The sequence below is a fragment of the Hemicordylus capensis genome, chromosome 8, assembly GCF_027244095.1.
Source record: "Hemicordylus capensis ecotype Gifberg chromosome 8, rHemCap1.1.pri, whole genome shotgun sequence".
NCBI lineage: Eukaryota > Metazoa > Chordata > Lepidosauria > Squamata > Cordylidae > Hemicordylus > Hemicordylus capensis.
Window position 1 is genome coordinate 18,494,070 of NC_069664.1, and position 17,749 is coordinate 18,511,818.

A 17,749-nucleotide genomic window follows, 5' to 3' on the forward strand; every position below is an offset into this window, starting at 1 on the left:
GAGAACTGCCATCCCCCAAAACGAGGTTAAAAGAGCAAGTGCTTCCTTAGCTGTTTTTCTGCTCGTCTGCCAGTCTCACCTGTTTGCAGCCGGGGCTGGGAGAATGAGGGGCTCCCAGCCAGCATCAGGGGAATCCTCACAATGCACTGCCCACTTGCATGGTACATTCGCCTAGCAAAGACAGAGGGATCAACTGTGGGGAGGTAAGTGCTAGGAGCCTTCCTCCCTGCTCTCCCTCGAGCCCGTTCTCACTGATTGTGAGAAAGGGCTCACTGGCTGACATTGTGAGCAGCGTTACAAGTATGTAACAGGAGCTGCGTCCATGGTAGACTTCACACTGGAGCTCAGCCCAGAGTGTTCCTGAAGAAGACAATGTGCACATGGAGGAGGCAGACATTTTTGATGCTCTCTTCTCCCTCCAAAAGTACTTTTTGATTTCGGAAATCTGTCCTGGAGGGCTGAGTAGTCCTCAGGGACATATTTCTCAAGTCAAAAAGTACATCTGGAGAGAGCAGCAAAAATGGCTCTGCTCTACTATTCTGTGTGCATTTGCCTGCTTGGCAACACACTGGACTGAGCTCCCTTGCATTCAAAACATGTGCTCTGCTGCTGACCTATGACTTTTTCCCAGGTCAGGTGAATTGCACCACACATGTGCAATCAGTTACCACCAGTGTAACTGTACCACCCGTTACCACCGCAATGGCTTTTGCTTGGGGATTATGGGAGTTGCCGTCAACAACATCTGGAAATCCCTGTTAGAGGAAACACTGGTTACCACTGCTATTACACTTTTTTAACACAACCTAATGTCTCCAGATAATCTCTTGGGCTGAACTTCTTTGCCACCGGAGCATACTTGCTGTGTGAGGGTTATAAAGTTTCTCCTCACACCCCTAAACAACATCTAGGAGAAGCCGCTGCCGATCAGTGTGGACAATACCAAGCTAGATGGACCAAGGAGCTGTCTTGGGATAAGGCAGCTTCCTATGTTTCTGTAGGTGTGTTCAACCCTCTCCCCAAGCAGAGGTCATAATATTAGCATGCATCATCTACAAACTAGTGCTACGTTTTTTCACTGGTATTGTTTTGTTCTTATGGAAGTATATGCAGATTTAATCAATCAATTAATCAAGCAACTAAACTCGCACTTTAATAAACGAAGATTTCTATAATTGGGAGACTGATCTGAGTGCTTGGAAAAGGCTACATTCCTACAGCCGGAGTGTAGCTATAATTGAACACAGAGGGGGAAGACAAATGCCCCTGGGCCCCTGAGAGAGGCAGGCTCAGCAACTAGGTAACAGCTTGTTCTTCACTCTCCCCCTTCCATCTCCCCGACTTGCAGAGATGCTGTTGGCTTCTGATCTGAAGACTCCTCTTTGCTTCGAGCAAGACAAATCCTTTCCGAGTGGGGAGTATCAGTCAGCATCCTCCCTCTTCCTCTTGACTGGCTGGCTAGCGCACAGGTTTGGCCCACCCTTCCCTCAGTCTCACTGATTGGCTCAACAGCGAGGGAAATGCTAAGAATCAGGCAGCCAATCATGGGAAAAAGGCAAGGGAGAGAAGCTGCCTGACACTCTTCTCCTCCCCTCCAAAAGCTGAGACAGAGCCAAAAAGACAACAACAACAACAACAACAAATATGTATATACCACTTTTCAACAAAAGTTTGCAAAGCGGGTTTTCACAGAGAAATAATATACATAGACCTTCACTTAAAGCATCTTAGGACACTCTTTGAATCCTGCCTTCATTAAAAAGAAGGGGGGGAAGGAGAAGGTAGCTAGAGGTCTGGGAGGAGATGAGCTCATCTTCATTTCTTGTCCTAGGGCCCACTCCAACCTTGTTATGCCCCTGCCTACAGCAGAAATGCAACTTGCAGGTGTATAGTGAAAGAAACTGCAGCAAGTCCTTAAGATTCCTTCTGCATCACAACATACCCTGCCACATCATCATACTGTTGCCTGCAATGTAACACACACACTCTCTCTCTCTCTAACAAAGAAAGCAAATCTCAGCTTGAGGCTCACCTAGTTTCACATGCACTGGAACCCGTCTTGTTCAGTCTATTGACAAAGACAGCTAAGAAAGAGGCTCTGTGCAGCGTCTCCCTGACAAGTTTGCCCCGGGCCAGATTCCAGTAATATCTCAACACGCCACTACAGGGATAGGAAGCCACATGAAAGAGCAGCCTGGCAGCAGAATCCCTCTGTACCTGTAGACAGCCCGCTTGTCAGCCTCCAGCTGTGCCTGAGGGTCGATGGGAGTGTTGGGGATAGGAGTGTTGCCTGCTGCCGAGGGAGTGGTGATGTGGACGGGCTGTGCTTTCGCCGGCTGCTGCGCTGTGGCCGTCATCTGTTGAGAAGACAAGAAAGCAAGTGGTTGAAAGGCAAACCGGATCAAACTGTATCTTCTTATGCATGCGGTGGTCTAGAGGAGGAAAGCTGGCAACTGTACCAGCATTTCGGTAAGCTATATCGAAGCAAGAAAGGACAACACTGGCTGCATCCCCTGCAGAAGTGGAAGCAGAGATGCAGCAATGTTCACGGTGACCCGTGTTCCAAGCTCCCCCTGCTTACCTGCCTTCTTCTCCCTACTCCACACATGCCTCTTCCTACCTCCTCGATTACCTGCCGCCTTTGTGGCTGCAAACCGAGCGCAAATTCATTCCGTGTGGCTTCAGAAGCATCCCTGGCTATGGTGCAGTAGGATGACATCACAGCCTGGTGCAGGGTGGCGTGCCATGATGTCATCATATCGCACTAAAGCTGGGAAGGCATCTAAGTGCGGAATGAATATGCACTGTTTTGCAGCTGCAGAGGTGGCAGGTAATCGGGGTGGGGGGAGGAAGGGAGGCAGGCAAGGGCCCCTTGGTGGCCCCTCTTTTTGGGGGCCCCCAGAAAAATCATGTCCCCCCCCCGCTTTAAAATCTTTTATTCTTATAGCAATAAGCAGTCTTTTAACAAATATACAAACCTAATATAAAAGATTTGAGAAATAAAGCATGTTCTTCAAACACATCTGCCCAATTACAGATCCACCCCAGGGTAAGCTTTGCTTGCGTACATCCAATATGCATTTGTTGAACCACATTTATTATTAATATGACGACTACAAATCTTTATAGCATCTCCGGTATGCGTTTGTTGAACCGTATTTATGGCCGAGTGGCGCTTGTGTTGCCCCTCCAAGGCTGTAATTTAGGATCCAGACTAGGTGAGTCATGAGTAGGTCCCACTGAAATTAAGACAGTCATGAGTAACCACGTTTAATTCAAAGGTGCTCAGTCATGATTAATTTAGTCTAGGAATTGCCTTCGGACCATCCCCCTAGGGATGGGGACATACAGTAGCCTCTGTGGCCGAGCATCTGCTTGCATGCAGAAGGTCCCAGGTTGAATCCCTGGCAGCATCTCCAGGTAGAACTGGGAGACTCATGCCTGAAGCCTTGGAGACGCCTCTGCCAGTCAGTGTGTATGCAATACTAAACTAAACAGTACGATGGTCTGACTCAGCATAAGGCAGCTTCCTGTGTTCCTATGTTCCAGCCCTTTTTAGCATATCACATTTATTCATTGCTATTTTACTAGCATTTAGTCGTTGCTTTTCTGTTCTTTACTTTTCGGAGCATAATGAACTTTGGTATCCATTTCATGCCTTTTCACGTCAAAGATGCAGAATTTCCATAAAAGCTCATTGTACAACCAGCTGAAATAGCAAATCAACTGCTTAGGAATAAGAAGGGCATCCTCTCTTTTGTGTGTGTGGCTTTTTCCAAACTACTATCGGGCCTCAGAAATCAATACAATTATACCTCTGCTCTGTCCAATACGGCCCACTGTTCACACTCTATAGTGCCAACTTCACGGGAAAACTAAGAGCGAAGGCCCTCTCTGCAAATACTTCAAGTAGGTAATGTATCTATATAAGGTTTCTTGGCAGTGAAAAAGGATTCCATGGCTCAGAAGCAGATTAAGAGGTTTAAATGCCCTTCATGTATTTTGCAGCAAGCAGACAGAGGTCAGGTTGGCTTTCGAAATATACCAATCATGTACTAAGCCTGCCTTGCAGAATTCAGAGGAAGAGGGGACAGAAATGTGGGCTATGCAGAAGGCTTTCCAGCCTGTTCTGCCCAAGAAAGTCAAGTGCAAATAGACGCTCAGAGAGTTGGAAGGAATTAAAAGACCATCTAGGAACCAAAAGGTCACTGCTGAGAGGGGCAGGATCGTCCAACTATGGATTTGCTTGCTTTGCATATTTCATTTTCATTTAGCTAGCTATGAAGAGGGAGGAAGAACTATGCAGATCCCTGAAGTCCCACTGCCTGAGCGCAGAAGCTCCACCCACTCAAGCTCCCAAGATTTAAGGATTAGGAACAGCTGTTCTGCCCACCCCAAAGTTCCACTGTGTGTGCCTAGCCCCATCATGCACATACAGGGTGTGATGTCACATGCAAATGGGGCGTGTCCAGGGTTCCAAAGAGCTCCGAGTTCTGGAGCTCATTTCTAGCCAGCGTTTGCTGCCTGCATTATTTCCCTTCAACCATCAAAGCGGGAGATGATGGAAGCTGGAGTCCATCTGGGAACCCAAGGTTGGGAACCTGAGTTAGAGCAATACATTTTAAACCTTTTGAATGACTTACAAGTGCACCTGATTAATCAGGCAGAAGATTTTTTAAAATGTTATTTTAAATATAAGTAGTTTTAAAAACTGCAGGTGGCAGGGTTTTTTTGAGGGGTGGTGGTGGATGAAGGATGTTCCTCCCCGCTCTCTCTCTAACAGGAGGTAATGCTTCTTTTCTCAGATGATGCCTGTTGCAAAAAGTGGGTATAATCTGAAAAGACATTTTGTTCAGAATTATTGAGCAATGTTCAGACTAAGTTAATCATGACTAAGCCCATAAGTTAATTCAGACTATGTTAATGACTAAGTATATTATTTTCAATGTAAGTGTTCTAAAAACATTCCCAATATGGGGGAAGGGATATGGACTTTTCCCAGTTACATGCAATGGTGACCTTACTTATTTATTACATTTATATTCTGCCCTTCCTTTAGGGAGCTCAGGTTAGCATACATGGTCCCCCCACCATGTTATCCTCTCAACAACCCTGTGAAGTATGTTAGAATGACAGAAAATAGCCCTATTCAGACATAGTAGCCCTATTAACACATTACGTTCAACACTGGTATGAGTGTACAGATCTGTATACATTTATATGTTACATTGGACACAAGTACAGGAGTACACTTTCTATCAGTACCATGCATTTGAGGGATATGTGCCCAGGTTCACTTTGAAAATGAACATAGATATAGTCATTCACTAGAGGTGTGCATGAACCATTCGATGCTGAACCAGTTCACCGGCTCATTCACAAACTGAACTGGAGGTGGTTCTGTCCGTGATCAAACTGAACCAATCCCAGTTCGGATGGACTGATTTGGCATCAAAAGAGCGGCAGTTGGGTGGTGGTGGTGAAAGTAGACGTTTAAGGGGCTTACCGGCCCGGCCCTGCTGCTGGCTCCCCTGGCACATCCCAATTGCATGGCAATCCCCCTTCAGCAAGCTGCCTGCGTGGTGGTGTGGTTCCAGCCTCCACAGAATCCATTGGGATTCATTATGAGGAAAGGTTATTAGATACCAAAGAATCTAGACACTTGAAAAATAGTGATCGTACATTTTACTCTATAACTTCACTTCTACAAGGGAGTAGATGCTTAGCTAAATTTTTTTTTAAATTAAAGTTGGGGATTTATTTTAGGGTTAGGATAGGGCAATTTCAAATCCCTATTATTTCTTATGGCAGAAATATACACAATCAGTAAAAACTAAATAAACTCATTAAAAATCAACCAAGTGCCCCAGTGCCTTAATATTTGGGTGGTAGGTGGCAGCCATGAGGACCTACCCACCACCCAAATCTGTTGCCTCCGGGACCTTTATAAGTGGTCCAAATCAATCAGAATCTGAATTGAATTGAATCAGAATCAAATCTGGGGTGATTCAGGGGACAGATTCAGACACAAAATAAATCAGGGGTGATTCAATTCAGGCACAAATCGAATTGAATTGAAAAATTCGATGTGTGCACTTCCCTAACATGTGAACAAGATGTACTAGTGGAGAATTGAACCCAAGTCTCCTTTGTTCTAGTCTGACACTCTAACCACCACACCACACTGCTGCAGCAGTTATTAAACCAACTGTTAATCAATGTTTCGCCATTCCATCTTCACCTACTCCACTAACCCATCCAACCACTTTAGAAGAATATATGCAAGTGTGATGATATCTTAGGACCCATGATCTTCTTGACATAATTTTAAAAGATCAAATAATCTGCTGGATGAGTAAGAAGGTGGCTTGGGAACATGCAAGAGGCAATAAGTGGATATTGAGTATTACTTAACTGAAAACTCAGATTACTTCATTTCACTGTTTTAGGACCAGGGGAAAGTGCCTGAGTCAATATCAGAAGTAACAGATTCTTACTGCAGCATTAAGAAGAGGGGACAAAAAATTCAGAATAAAACAAAGAAAGGCAACAAGCTGAGAAGGAAAAAACAAAGGAAAAGCTCAAATGAAAACTCCAAAACATTCATGGAAAATAGACCTTTTAGGCCCCACCATTGCCGGCGTGGATAGGCTGATGAGGGGCAGAAAAGGCTTTGGGAAGTTCTAAATGGGATTTAAAGTAATTGTATTACCTCTATTTCTACAGCCTGAATGCACTTCACAGCCAAGTGACCAGAGGTCTGTGTAATGCAAGAGATTTCGGAGCTTTTAAAAAGATGAGAGGAATGTAAAGTGAGCGTTAAGGCATTTTAACACATCACCTTTGTCACAGTTACACTGCTGGGTCATGAAACCACCCCATTGGTCTCCCCCTTTATACTCCCCCACACCCGAGTTAATTAAACCAGAGTGTTGATGCTAGTGAACGATCAAAGCACTGACTTGCTGGCTTTAACAAACTGCTCTTTGGTACTTTCTAAAGCCTTTACTAGCTCGGAGTGCCCCTTTCAGAGGAGATAAATTTCACAAATAGTGTGAAATGAAGACAGAATTGGCATCAAAATTAGAAACCACAATCAGTCAACAGCGTATATAACATTGTGTGTGTGTGTGTGTGTGTGCGCGCGCGCACGCGTGCGTGCACACATGCTTACTAGTGGGGGAGTGCATGAACAAAAAATGCAGTTCGGTTCGAATTTGAATCCATTTGAACCGAACCACATTGCTCCAGACCAGTTTGGTTGGACCAACTGGCCGGTCCATTTGATTGAACTGGTTTGGTGGTTTGGGAGGCCAATATACTTGTAAAGGGCAATCCTGTGAGGATTGCCCTTTAATAGTACAGGGGTGGTGGACTCTCCTAAAGGTAAGGGGTGGCCGGGCGGGGGTGGCAAAATAGGTGTTTCTGGCCAGTATGCCAGCTGTTGCAATGAAGGCCTTGGAAAGGATATTTAGTTGCAGTTACGTGTCTATACCTACAAAGATTAGAATTATTTGGACAATGTTTTTCCCCATGACACTCTGTGGATGCGAAAGCTGGACTTTGAAGAAGCAAGATAGAAAAAGTATTGACGCTTTTGAATGGAGAAGACTTTTGGAGAAGACTTTTGAGGATACCATGGACAGCCAGGAAAACAAACCTATGGATCATAGAACAAATCAATCCAGAACTTTCACTCGAGGCACAAATGACCAGGTTCAAACGATCATACTTCGAACACATGATGCGAAAACCCAGCTCCCTTGAGAAGTCCATAATGCTCGGAAAAGTTGAAGGAAAGAGAAGAAGAGGTCAACTAGCAGCAAAGTGGATGGACTTGATTACAACAGCAACGAATGCACCACTGAGAGACCTTCAAGGTCAAGTTGAAGACAGATCATCCTGGAGAGAATCTATCTATGTGGTCACTAAGAGTGGACACCTACTTGACAGCACTTAATCAATCAATCAATCAATGGCAGCTGGCCAGCATGGTGGCTGTTAATAATATTAACAGCTTTCTTTTCAGTCCCCTTCCTAATGATCTCTAGCATGGAATTTGTCTTCTTCACAGCTACTGTGCACTGAGTCAACACTTTCAACGAGCTGTCCACCTCTCCTGGTCAGTTACCCACCAGCTTTGAGGGAGTGGGCCAGCTTAGCCCAAATTCAAACCGGAGAAGTTTCGATTCACAATTCAGACTCTTGACACCACTGTACTTTACCAATTCTCTGGCTTTGCACAAATGTGGTTCCAGGCAAAATTCTGATCTCTGGGCTCCATCCACACCACATTAGAAAAGAGATAGCATCTTTAATACATACTTGATACTCTCACTTTTCAGAACTTTATTCCCTGAATTTCAAGGACAAAATAGCAGGGGGGAAACCTCACTTGGAAATGCTTTAATTTATTATAAGGCAACATATTAAGTGCAGGATTTTTATGCAGATTCCTAATTTTCAGAAGGCAGATTCTCCTGTGCATTTGAGGAGATTATGCTCAATATTACTGGCCCTTAGCAGGATGAGGAGATTATTAAAGCAGTTGCTCTGTTCTCAAAGGATGCTTTCCCCATTGCTTCCTCTTTATTTTCATAAAATCCAGTTCTTTTCTGACAGTCAGTTCTGTTGCCTTTGAAAAGCCCTGTCAAACAGCTCTATGCTTGGCAAAAAAGATATTTATGCTGAAGTAGTAAACCTACTCTTGCCTTTCTCTGTGTGCTTCTCCTTGCAAATGGGCCAGTTAACACAAGGAATTCTTTCAGCAAAGTCTGTTGCAAACATATACGTTTCAAAAGTGTAATACTGTTAGGGAGAAAATGCAACTCAGGGTCATTTAGTCCAAGATCTTCACTGAGACAAGTTCATCCACACTCAAACATGCACAGGGAGTTTCTCCCATATTATCCAACTTACAGAGTGCTAAGATTAGAGAAGGAACAACTAAGAATGGTTCCAGATTACAACAAAACCAGGAGGATTTATTGCAAAAGCTATTGTCGTACTAACCAGTAGCAGCTCATTCTAACAAACTGGGGGGGCGTGGGGGGGGGGGGACGACAGCGAGAGGCACAGGTGCCTCTGTTTCCTGACAGCAGCAGCTCAGATTGCTCCGTGCTCTCTTGTCCCACTTGTGCTATGCTACCTGCAGGTCAGCCATCCATCAGGTAGAGCAGCAATACCTGATGAATGGCCAGCCTGCAGGTTAACTGCAGAGCAATACTTAATGAATGGCCAGCCTGCAGGTCAACCACACAGCTCTACCAGACAAATGGCCAGCCTGCAGGCAGCACGGCTCTTGGTCAAGGCGGGAGAGAGAGGAGGGAGAAAAGGAGGGAAGCAGAGGCAGCTGTGCCTCCCTCCTGTGATGCATCCCGGCATGTTAGGACAAACCACTATTGGTGCTGACTCAGGACTAATAGCACTTAGTCCCCATGGAAGCAAGGGGTAGAAAGGAATGGGGGGGGAGGGAGGGCATCAAAGAAATGAGAACTATGATCACAGCATCCTTTCCTTGTCTCCAGCTTCCCTTGTCTCCAATTTTGAGTGGTCATGCAAACAGCCTCCGCACATCCACAGAGGCCAGAACCGCGCTGATGACATACAGGTGGACTGCGGGTGTGGAGGAGGGAGGCCGGGGTTTCCAGGAGGCACAACATAGGTAAGCATCTACTTTTAAAGGTGCCTTTTGCCACCATCCCTGGGCCGGCCACCCTTAGAAGCCTTCTAAAGGCAGGATTCTCCTTTGTTTGGAAAGGAGAATCCTCACCAGATTCCCCTTTACAAGCATAGCCCCCTCAAACTGTCGATCCAGGTCGAACTGGTCCACAATGGGCTGGGCTCGGTCCGGTTCAATCACAAACCAAACTGCCTCTCCTGGAGGACAGTTCGGTTCGTGATCAAACTGTCGAACCGGCCCGGTTTGTTGCAGACTGGTTCGTGTACACTCCCAATTGCCGTCTTCTTTCCCTTGCCCTTCTTCATGTAAGTAGAACAGGCAGACTTTGGTGGCAGAGAATGACAGTGATGAAGCTCTTCTAGTTTCAAAAATTTCCTGAAACTCCCCGTAGGAATGAATAGTTAACTACATTTCCCTGCTGCCTCTTCTGTCTCCAGTTTCAGCTGCCTAAGCAGGAAAGAAGTCACACTCAAGGAACAGCTAATGGGAAATGGAGCTGCATCTTATAAAACGCCGTGTCTGTTCGACTTAAGAGCGCTGGGGGTTGGGGGGAGGCGGGAGGGAGAGGAAGGAACCAAGAGAAGCAGCCGAGCGAGCAAACGATGACACAGAAGTTCCAAAAGCCATAAAAACCCCACCAAGGTATCATTTGTGCAAAGTGACCTTTCTCACCAGAGGGACACATTTAAAAGATGAGGATAAAGAGGCCCAGGTGACTTTCAAAGTGGTTCATAACCTGAAGATTTCACTCCATCACAGAAACCTTTCTCTAGGAGATGGCAAAGTGGACTTTGTACTGGAATACAGCACCTTGGAAGGAAGGAAGGATGGACTCTCTCTCTCTCTCTCTCTCTCTCTCACTCACACACACACCTGCCTTATACTGAATCAGACCATTGGTTCATCTGTCTCTGTATTATTATCTACATGGACTGACAGTAGCTCCAAGGTTTCAGAAAGAGGTCTCTTCCACCTCTACCTGGATTGAACCTGGGACCTTCTGTATGCAAGCAGATTCTCTACTAGTACTGAGCTATGACTCCATCCCCAAAGGGGAATCACTTACAATGTTCACATGCAGTCTCTCATCCAAATGCAAACCAAGGCGGACCCTGCCTAGGCGGACTCTGCTGCCTAGCAAAGAGGCCACTGCATGCCTTCTACCAAAAGATCAGCTCTCCTCCTCCCCCCCCCGAGGGAAAAGGTGGGGCAGTGGCGGGGTGTGTGTGAGAGAGATTGTGAGCCCTTTGGGGACAGGGAACCAACTCATTTATTTTTTCTGTGTAAAGTGATTTGGACACTTTTGTTGTAGTAGTATTAATAGAAGAGTCACTATATTTATTTAGCTTTATTGCTTTATACCCCATCTAGAGCAGAGTCTCTAGAGCATCTAAAGCAGATTTTTAATAAAAGGTACTTGTATTAAAAATAATTAAAATTTTCAAAGGGCTGTGAGACCTCTGCTGCTGGGCAGAACATAGGAACATAGGAAGCTGCCATATACTGAGTCAGACCATTGGTCCATCTAGCTCAATATTGTCTACACAGACTGGCAGTGGCTTCTCCAAGGTTGCAGGCAGGAGTCTCTCTCAACCCTCTCTTGGAGATGCCAGGGATGGAACTTGGAACCTTCTGCATGCAAGCATGTAGATGCTCTTCCCAGGGCAGCCCCATTCCCTAAAGGGAACATCTTACAGTGCTCACACATGTAGTCTTCCATCCAAATGCAAACCAAAGCAGGCCTTGCTTAGCACAGGGGACGATTCATGCTTGCTACCACAAGACCAGTTCTCCTCCTAAATCTAAAATATGTCTGGCACTGTCTGCTGCAGGATCCTCTTCCTGAAACTTTGCCTGCAGACCCAGGGAACCTGCCCTATGGTTTGCAATCTGATGGCCTACACCTGCCCTCCCTACAAGAGAGCTTACAGCATAAAAAGCTTTAATTATTAATAAAAATATTAAATATCCGGTTTGACAAATGGTCCTATCCAGCCCCAGCACAGCATCCCTCCAGAGGCTGTTGCTGGTATCTGCTTTATGTTTCTTTTTAGATTGTGAGCCCTTTGGAGACAGGGGACCATCTTTTTTATGTATTATTCATTTTTCTGTGTAAACCACTTGCAGAACTTTGGTTGAAGAGTGGTCTATAAATACTCGTAGTAGTAGTAGTAGGTTTGAAATTGCATCTTTAAGAGGAGTCGCAGCATCAATACTAAACCACTGCTTGCCAAGTCATTAATTTAGAGGACTGGCCATTACTCTATTTATTTTCAAGGGAACAGAGCTCAGAGCCAATTCTGGTCGGTCAGAGCAGATGGAGCTAATCAAAAGGGAAGTGGGAGACACACCTCACTACTGTTTCAAAAGAAAGCATGCATTCCTAAACGGCGGAACACACACTGTGTTGAAATTAGGAAAAGGGGGAGGGGGAGACAATCATGACTAAGCATTGTTGAAAGCAAGGAGGAAAGTTAATTGTGACTAACTTAAGCCCCATACATTTTAATGGGGCTTAGTTACGACTAACTTTCTTGGGGGATGCAACCCATAGCTACTACTTACATCCTGGAAAATGTAAGAACTGCTTTGCAGGATGAGACCGAAGGATTGTCTCATCCAGCACTGATTAGCAGTTCTATGGGAATGTCTCTGGGAAGCTCACATGCAGGGATTATGGTTCACAGAAACCCCCACTTTGGTGCTCAGCATTAGCAAATCAGAAGGATTCTTCTGGATAAGTTGCTGTCCAGCCCATTCTTATGCAGGTTGACGATGAAATACATCCCACTGAGTTCAATGGGACTTACACCCAGTTAGGACTGTTTCTATGACTGTTTCTATGACTTTCTAGGTTATTAGGGCTGTCCTTTGATTACAGACATCATGGTCAATTATCAAAGAGGATTAACTGATTAACAGATCAAATCTGCATATGCCAAAATGATCGTTTTGAAGAAAAAGGCACACTTTCTTTGTTTTTAAATGCCTGTTTATGTGTGTCACTTTAGAAGAGGCATCTTCTTTGAAATGGGAAAGCCTCTTCCAAGATAGTGGCAGGCACCATCTTAGAAGAGGCATTCCTGGCAAGTCCTTGAAATGTATAGATATATTAAAAATAATCAACATTTTCTTAAAAAATCCATTGCCCAATTAATCATAGATGCCCTTTTAATTTATCAAAAGGCTTTTAACAGACTAACCTAACCAATCAATTAAAGGTTGTTATTGTTATTTCCTCATATGTGTTGCTATCTTGTTTTCAGGCTGATTGGATAAGTATATTAAATGAAGCATAAGCAAAAAACAATTCTCATTTAAAAGCCATAAAAGGTATTTGACACGATGTTTCTATTTCAGGATTCCAGTTAAACAAACCTCGTTAATTTTCATTTGGAGCAATTCAAGAACCTCACAACTGGTGGCCACACCTACTTCAATAAACAGTAAAGTGGCTAGTAACATGTCCAATGGCTAATCTTTCAAATTATACCAAAACATTCCTACCAACAAATAAGGCTGTCACACAACTAACAAACCTTTAGTTGATTAATTGCCTGCCTTTCCCCGACTGATTAAATTTAAATATATTTGCATATTGCCTCAATAAAAGATGTCTTTTTAAACTATTAAATGAAATATAAGATAAGATAATCTTATTTATTTCCTTTTCTATTTCCATTTCTTATTACTGTAAAGCACCTGAGCAATGGAAATGTGCCCTTACTAATTAAAATAGTTCATTGCTGATCAATCAATTAATGCTTTAGCTGATTAATCTACTGATCAAATTGATTAAAGCTCACTATGTCCACAAAAGAAATCCAGCCAAAGGAGGATTAGAGGAAAGTCTAAGGCCCATGGTGAGAATCAGAATAACAAACTGTGCAAAGCATTCAAAACATCTGCCTTTGAATTATTTGCTTTTAAAATGTATATATTGCTTTTCATCAATATTCCAAAATATCGAACAAGATAGGAATACCAAATATATAAAGACCACCTTAAAATGTAATTAAAACATGATAAGATTAATACACAGTGGCAGGATAGTAAATCAAATTACCACAGGTATGATTGGTTGCTGGCCGTAATAACGATATTGATTGAATTACCACAGGCCATCTGAAAGAGCAAGATTTTAACTTTCCACCAGAAGGCTTACAGGGAGCGGGTCCTACAAATCTCTAGCGGGAGACAGTTCTACAATATTGGGGCCATAACGAAAAAGGACCCGGTCCTCATGGAGATAATGAGAGGAAGTACCCCCCGAGACCATCTGATGGCTTTATGCTACCACTATCTGAGCTTTTCATATCCAGGTGACTTCAGGATGCTTATATAAGTGGAGGATAACACCTTCCTGAATGTGCAGACAGTTCAGTCTCCTTTCCTATTCAGAAAATAGGAAACTGAAACTGAAACCCAATTGCCACCCTAAGCTCAAAGCCTCTTTATATGTGTGAATCCAAGCAGATGAGGCAGTCTCTCTTCTTACAGTTTTATTGTATTTGCATTTACATTTTTAAAGCCACTTTGCATGTTTTTCTGAATAGGAAATGAGGTGTGCAATCCTCAGTCCAAACAAACAATGAATACTCATGGAGCTGGCATAGGAGATCAAAGTATGGGTTTTGTTCTGTTTGTTTAATCTTAGTTACAGCATCCTAGATAAACATTCTCTAGCTAAAATCAAAGTTGGAAGGCCCTTCTCCCAGGGACAAGCGGCCAGCATGGCATCCAGACGAAGTCACTCAATACTACTACTGAGGAGTGACTCTGTAAAGTAAAATTGTGCCGTCGAGTCAGTGCCGACTCCTGGTGACCACAGAGCCCTGTGGTTGTCTTTGGCAGAATACAAGAGGGATTTACCACTGCCATCTACTGCACAGTATGAGATGATGCCTTTCAGCATCTTCCTATATCGCCACTGCCTGATATAGGTGTTTCCCATAGTCTGAGGGACTACTTAATTTCAATAGGACTTCCAACACAATTTCCCTTTGTCTGTTTGCATACTTCCCTACCAAGTTCTCCCTTCTCAAAGGTATTCAAGTCCTTCCTGCCTTATGGTTAGACAGCTGGTTGTGGTCCAGAATTACTCCAGAATCGGCGATTAACGAGGGGGAAATCCTGAAGAAATATTATGAAGATCAAGATTGTCAGGTGTAAAATGCAATTAATAACAGGGATAAAAGCAATAGCCCCACTTATCTAGAAGGTGGCTGCTTTGAAACTCCTATAAATGACTTTGGAAATGACCTGAGAGGATCTTACAGAAGACACCACTCACTACCCATGGGTGTTGGCTATAACAACTAAATGAAATCTCCACATTCAGAGGAAAGTAGCTTTGAAAATCAGATGCTGAGGGCAAGTAATAAGGGGCATCTGTTGCTTTTAAGCTCCGGTTGCAGGCTTTCTTGGAGCAACAGCTTGGCCATCACTGGAAACAGGATACTGGGTTAGATGCTTTTGATCCAATCAGTAGGGTTAGAACATAGTAAGCTGCCTTATACCGAGTCAGATCATTGGTTCATCTAGTCCAGTGTTGCTTAACCTGACTGGAAGCAGCCCTCCAGGCAGGAGTTTTCCCCGGCCCTACTTGGAGATGGCTGGAATTGAACCCAGGACCATCTGCATGCAAGCATGCAGAATGTTCTTCGACTGAACTATGGCCCCATCCCCAAATGGATTATTCTTGTGCTCTTCTCTTAAACAACTTCGGAACAGATTTAGCAACACAAAGGTCCTATAATGACAAATAGTTCAAGAGGGAATGCCCGCAAAACATTCTAAAACACATGCATAGATTTTCAGGGACAAAATAGACCTGTCCCAGTGTCCGCAAAATAAACTTGGTAAAATTTGTAACATGAAATGGTCAGCAAGGAATAGACTTTGTTGGAAGAAATGACCACTATAATGGCTTTTATTTAGACTTATTTCAGGAACCTTTAAGGAACCACTTAAGTTATAATTGAGCATCCGATAGAAGGGAACCTGTCAGTTAAAAGCTTCTGTGAGGATTTCAAGTGACTGGGGGTTATTAATATATAGTTCTGTCTCAATCCACAAAGCATCAGAGGACATGGCTAGAATCCAGAGGGCAGAATTATGCAGAGAACAGATTTTAATGTACAGAGATGGGACGTCCAAATGCAGACACTCGGCAGCTTCAATCGATGTGTTTGCAAAGGATGCAATCGATCTGATTCACCGTCGTCCTATCCGGAAGATATCCCTGCAGATCGCACAGCAAAAATATGATGGAAAGGAGGGTGGCCATTCCAATAACAGCGCGCTGACGGGAAGTTACTGGCATCGCTTGTCTGCTGCTTACTTCTCAAACACTCCTCTGTCGACATTATAACTGAAAACCGCACCAGTTGTTATTTTGTATCCTTGTTGGTGCTAAATACCCTGGTCTTGTGGTAGCAAGCATGACTTGTCCCCTTAGCTAAGCAGGGTCCACCCTGGTTGCATATGAAAGGCAGACTGTGAGCACTATCAGATATTCCCCTTAGGGGATGGAGCCGCCGCTCTGGGAAGAGCATCTACGTTCCAAATTCCTTCCCTAGCATCTCTAAGATAGGCCTGAAAAGGATTCCTGCCTGAAACCTTGGAGAAGCCATTGCCAGTCTGTGAAGACAATTCTGAGCTAGATTGCCCAAGGGTCTGACTCAGTATATGGCAGCTTCCTATGTTCCGATGTCACACTGACCATTGAACAAAGAAAATATTGGTCCAGAGCAGTGGTTCCCAACCTGGGTTCCTCCAGATGTTGCTGAACTACAACTCCCATCATTCCCAGCTATAATTTATTGTGGCTGAGCTACAACTCCCATCATTCCCAGCTATAATTTATTGTGGCTGGGGGTGGTGGGAGTTGTAGTTCAGCAACATTTGGAGGAACCCAGGTTGGGAACCACTGGTCCAGCGGATGCGGTGAGCCAGAGGCAGCGCAAGGCACCGTGGTGACTAAGGCAAGGTGTGACATGCTTCCTTGTCCATGCCCTTAAGAGCACCAGGACAGCCATGCTGGATCAGGCCCAAGGGCTATCTAGTCCAGAATCCTGTGTCCAGATGCCTCTGGGAAGCCCACAAGCAGGGGCGTATCCATGGTGGGGTAGGCAGGCGCCACTTGAAGGGGGGCACCATTTAAAAAAATTATTTTTTAAAAAAAATGGCCACCAAAAACAAAATGACCACCGTGCATGCTCAAATGGCCTCTGTGAGGCCCTAGGCCATGCCAGGCCTTGCAGAGGCCATTTGAACATGCATGGTGGCCATTTTGTTTTCAGCAGCCATTTTAAATACATATATTTTTAGAAATGGCCACCGCACATGCTCAAATGGTCTCTGTGAGGCCCTAGAGGCCAGTGGGGGGAGGGGGAACCTTTGCAGACCCCCTCCACGGCCTTTAGGGAGCCCCCCAAAGGGGCTACAGGTAATTTTAAAAAATAATTAATATAATACAAGTCACTGTACACATATTCAGTTTGGCACTATGTACAGAGAATCAGGGCTTGTGAATACTGAGCTGAAGCTTATGAGCTAGGATTGTATTCATTTCCTCTTACTTTGCTTCTTGTGTTAAGTGAGTTAAATGTGATGTCTTAATAATATGGCTATTAATGGTGAGTTTGTCTTTGTATCAATGTGAAATCCTTAGTATTAAGGCCCACTGGGAAATTCTTGCTCTCTTTCTCTCATTTTAACTGTCTCTCTGAAATACTAGAATATATTCCAAGCAGTGACACAGTTTACTCTGTATATCCTTTAATTATTTTCAGAGTATCTTGGGAAAGTCAAATTCTCCATTTATTTTTAAAACGTATGTAATAGTGATGCTACAATGCATAGCAGAGAATTAGAGAGGCACTTCTATTCAGTTTTCCAAGTACATCTCCACATAGTATTTGGGTATTTCATGAGCTCCAGCATACTGAAATTTCTAGTTTTCCAGCATTTTTTGGTCTGGCTACGTCCACTGCTAAATAGTTTTTGAAAGATTAAAAGATTAACGAGCTTGACTTGTATTTTTGAGCTGATATTATGGTAAAG

At 44.0% G+C, this 17,749-nt stretch overlaps 1 protein-coding gene across 6 annotated transcripts in view; it reads right to left on the reverse strand.

Moving 5' to 3' along the window:
- Positions 1-17,749, reverse strand: part of PKNOX2 (PBX/knotted 1 homeobox 2) — a 212,994-nt gene that overhangs the window by 94,302 nt on the left and 100,943 nt on the right. For all 6 annotated transcript variants that reach the window (XM_053269106.1, XM_053269107.1, XM_053269103.1 and 3 more), the window contains one exon: positions 2,218-2,357. In XM_053269106.1, coding sequence (XP_053125081.1) covers positions 2,218-2,357 — 140 coding nt within the window. The remainder of the gene's footprint in view (positions 1-2,217; positions 2,358-17,749) is intronic.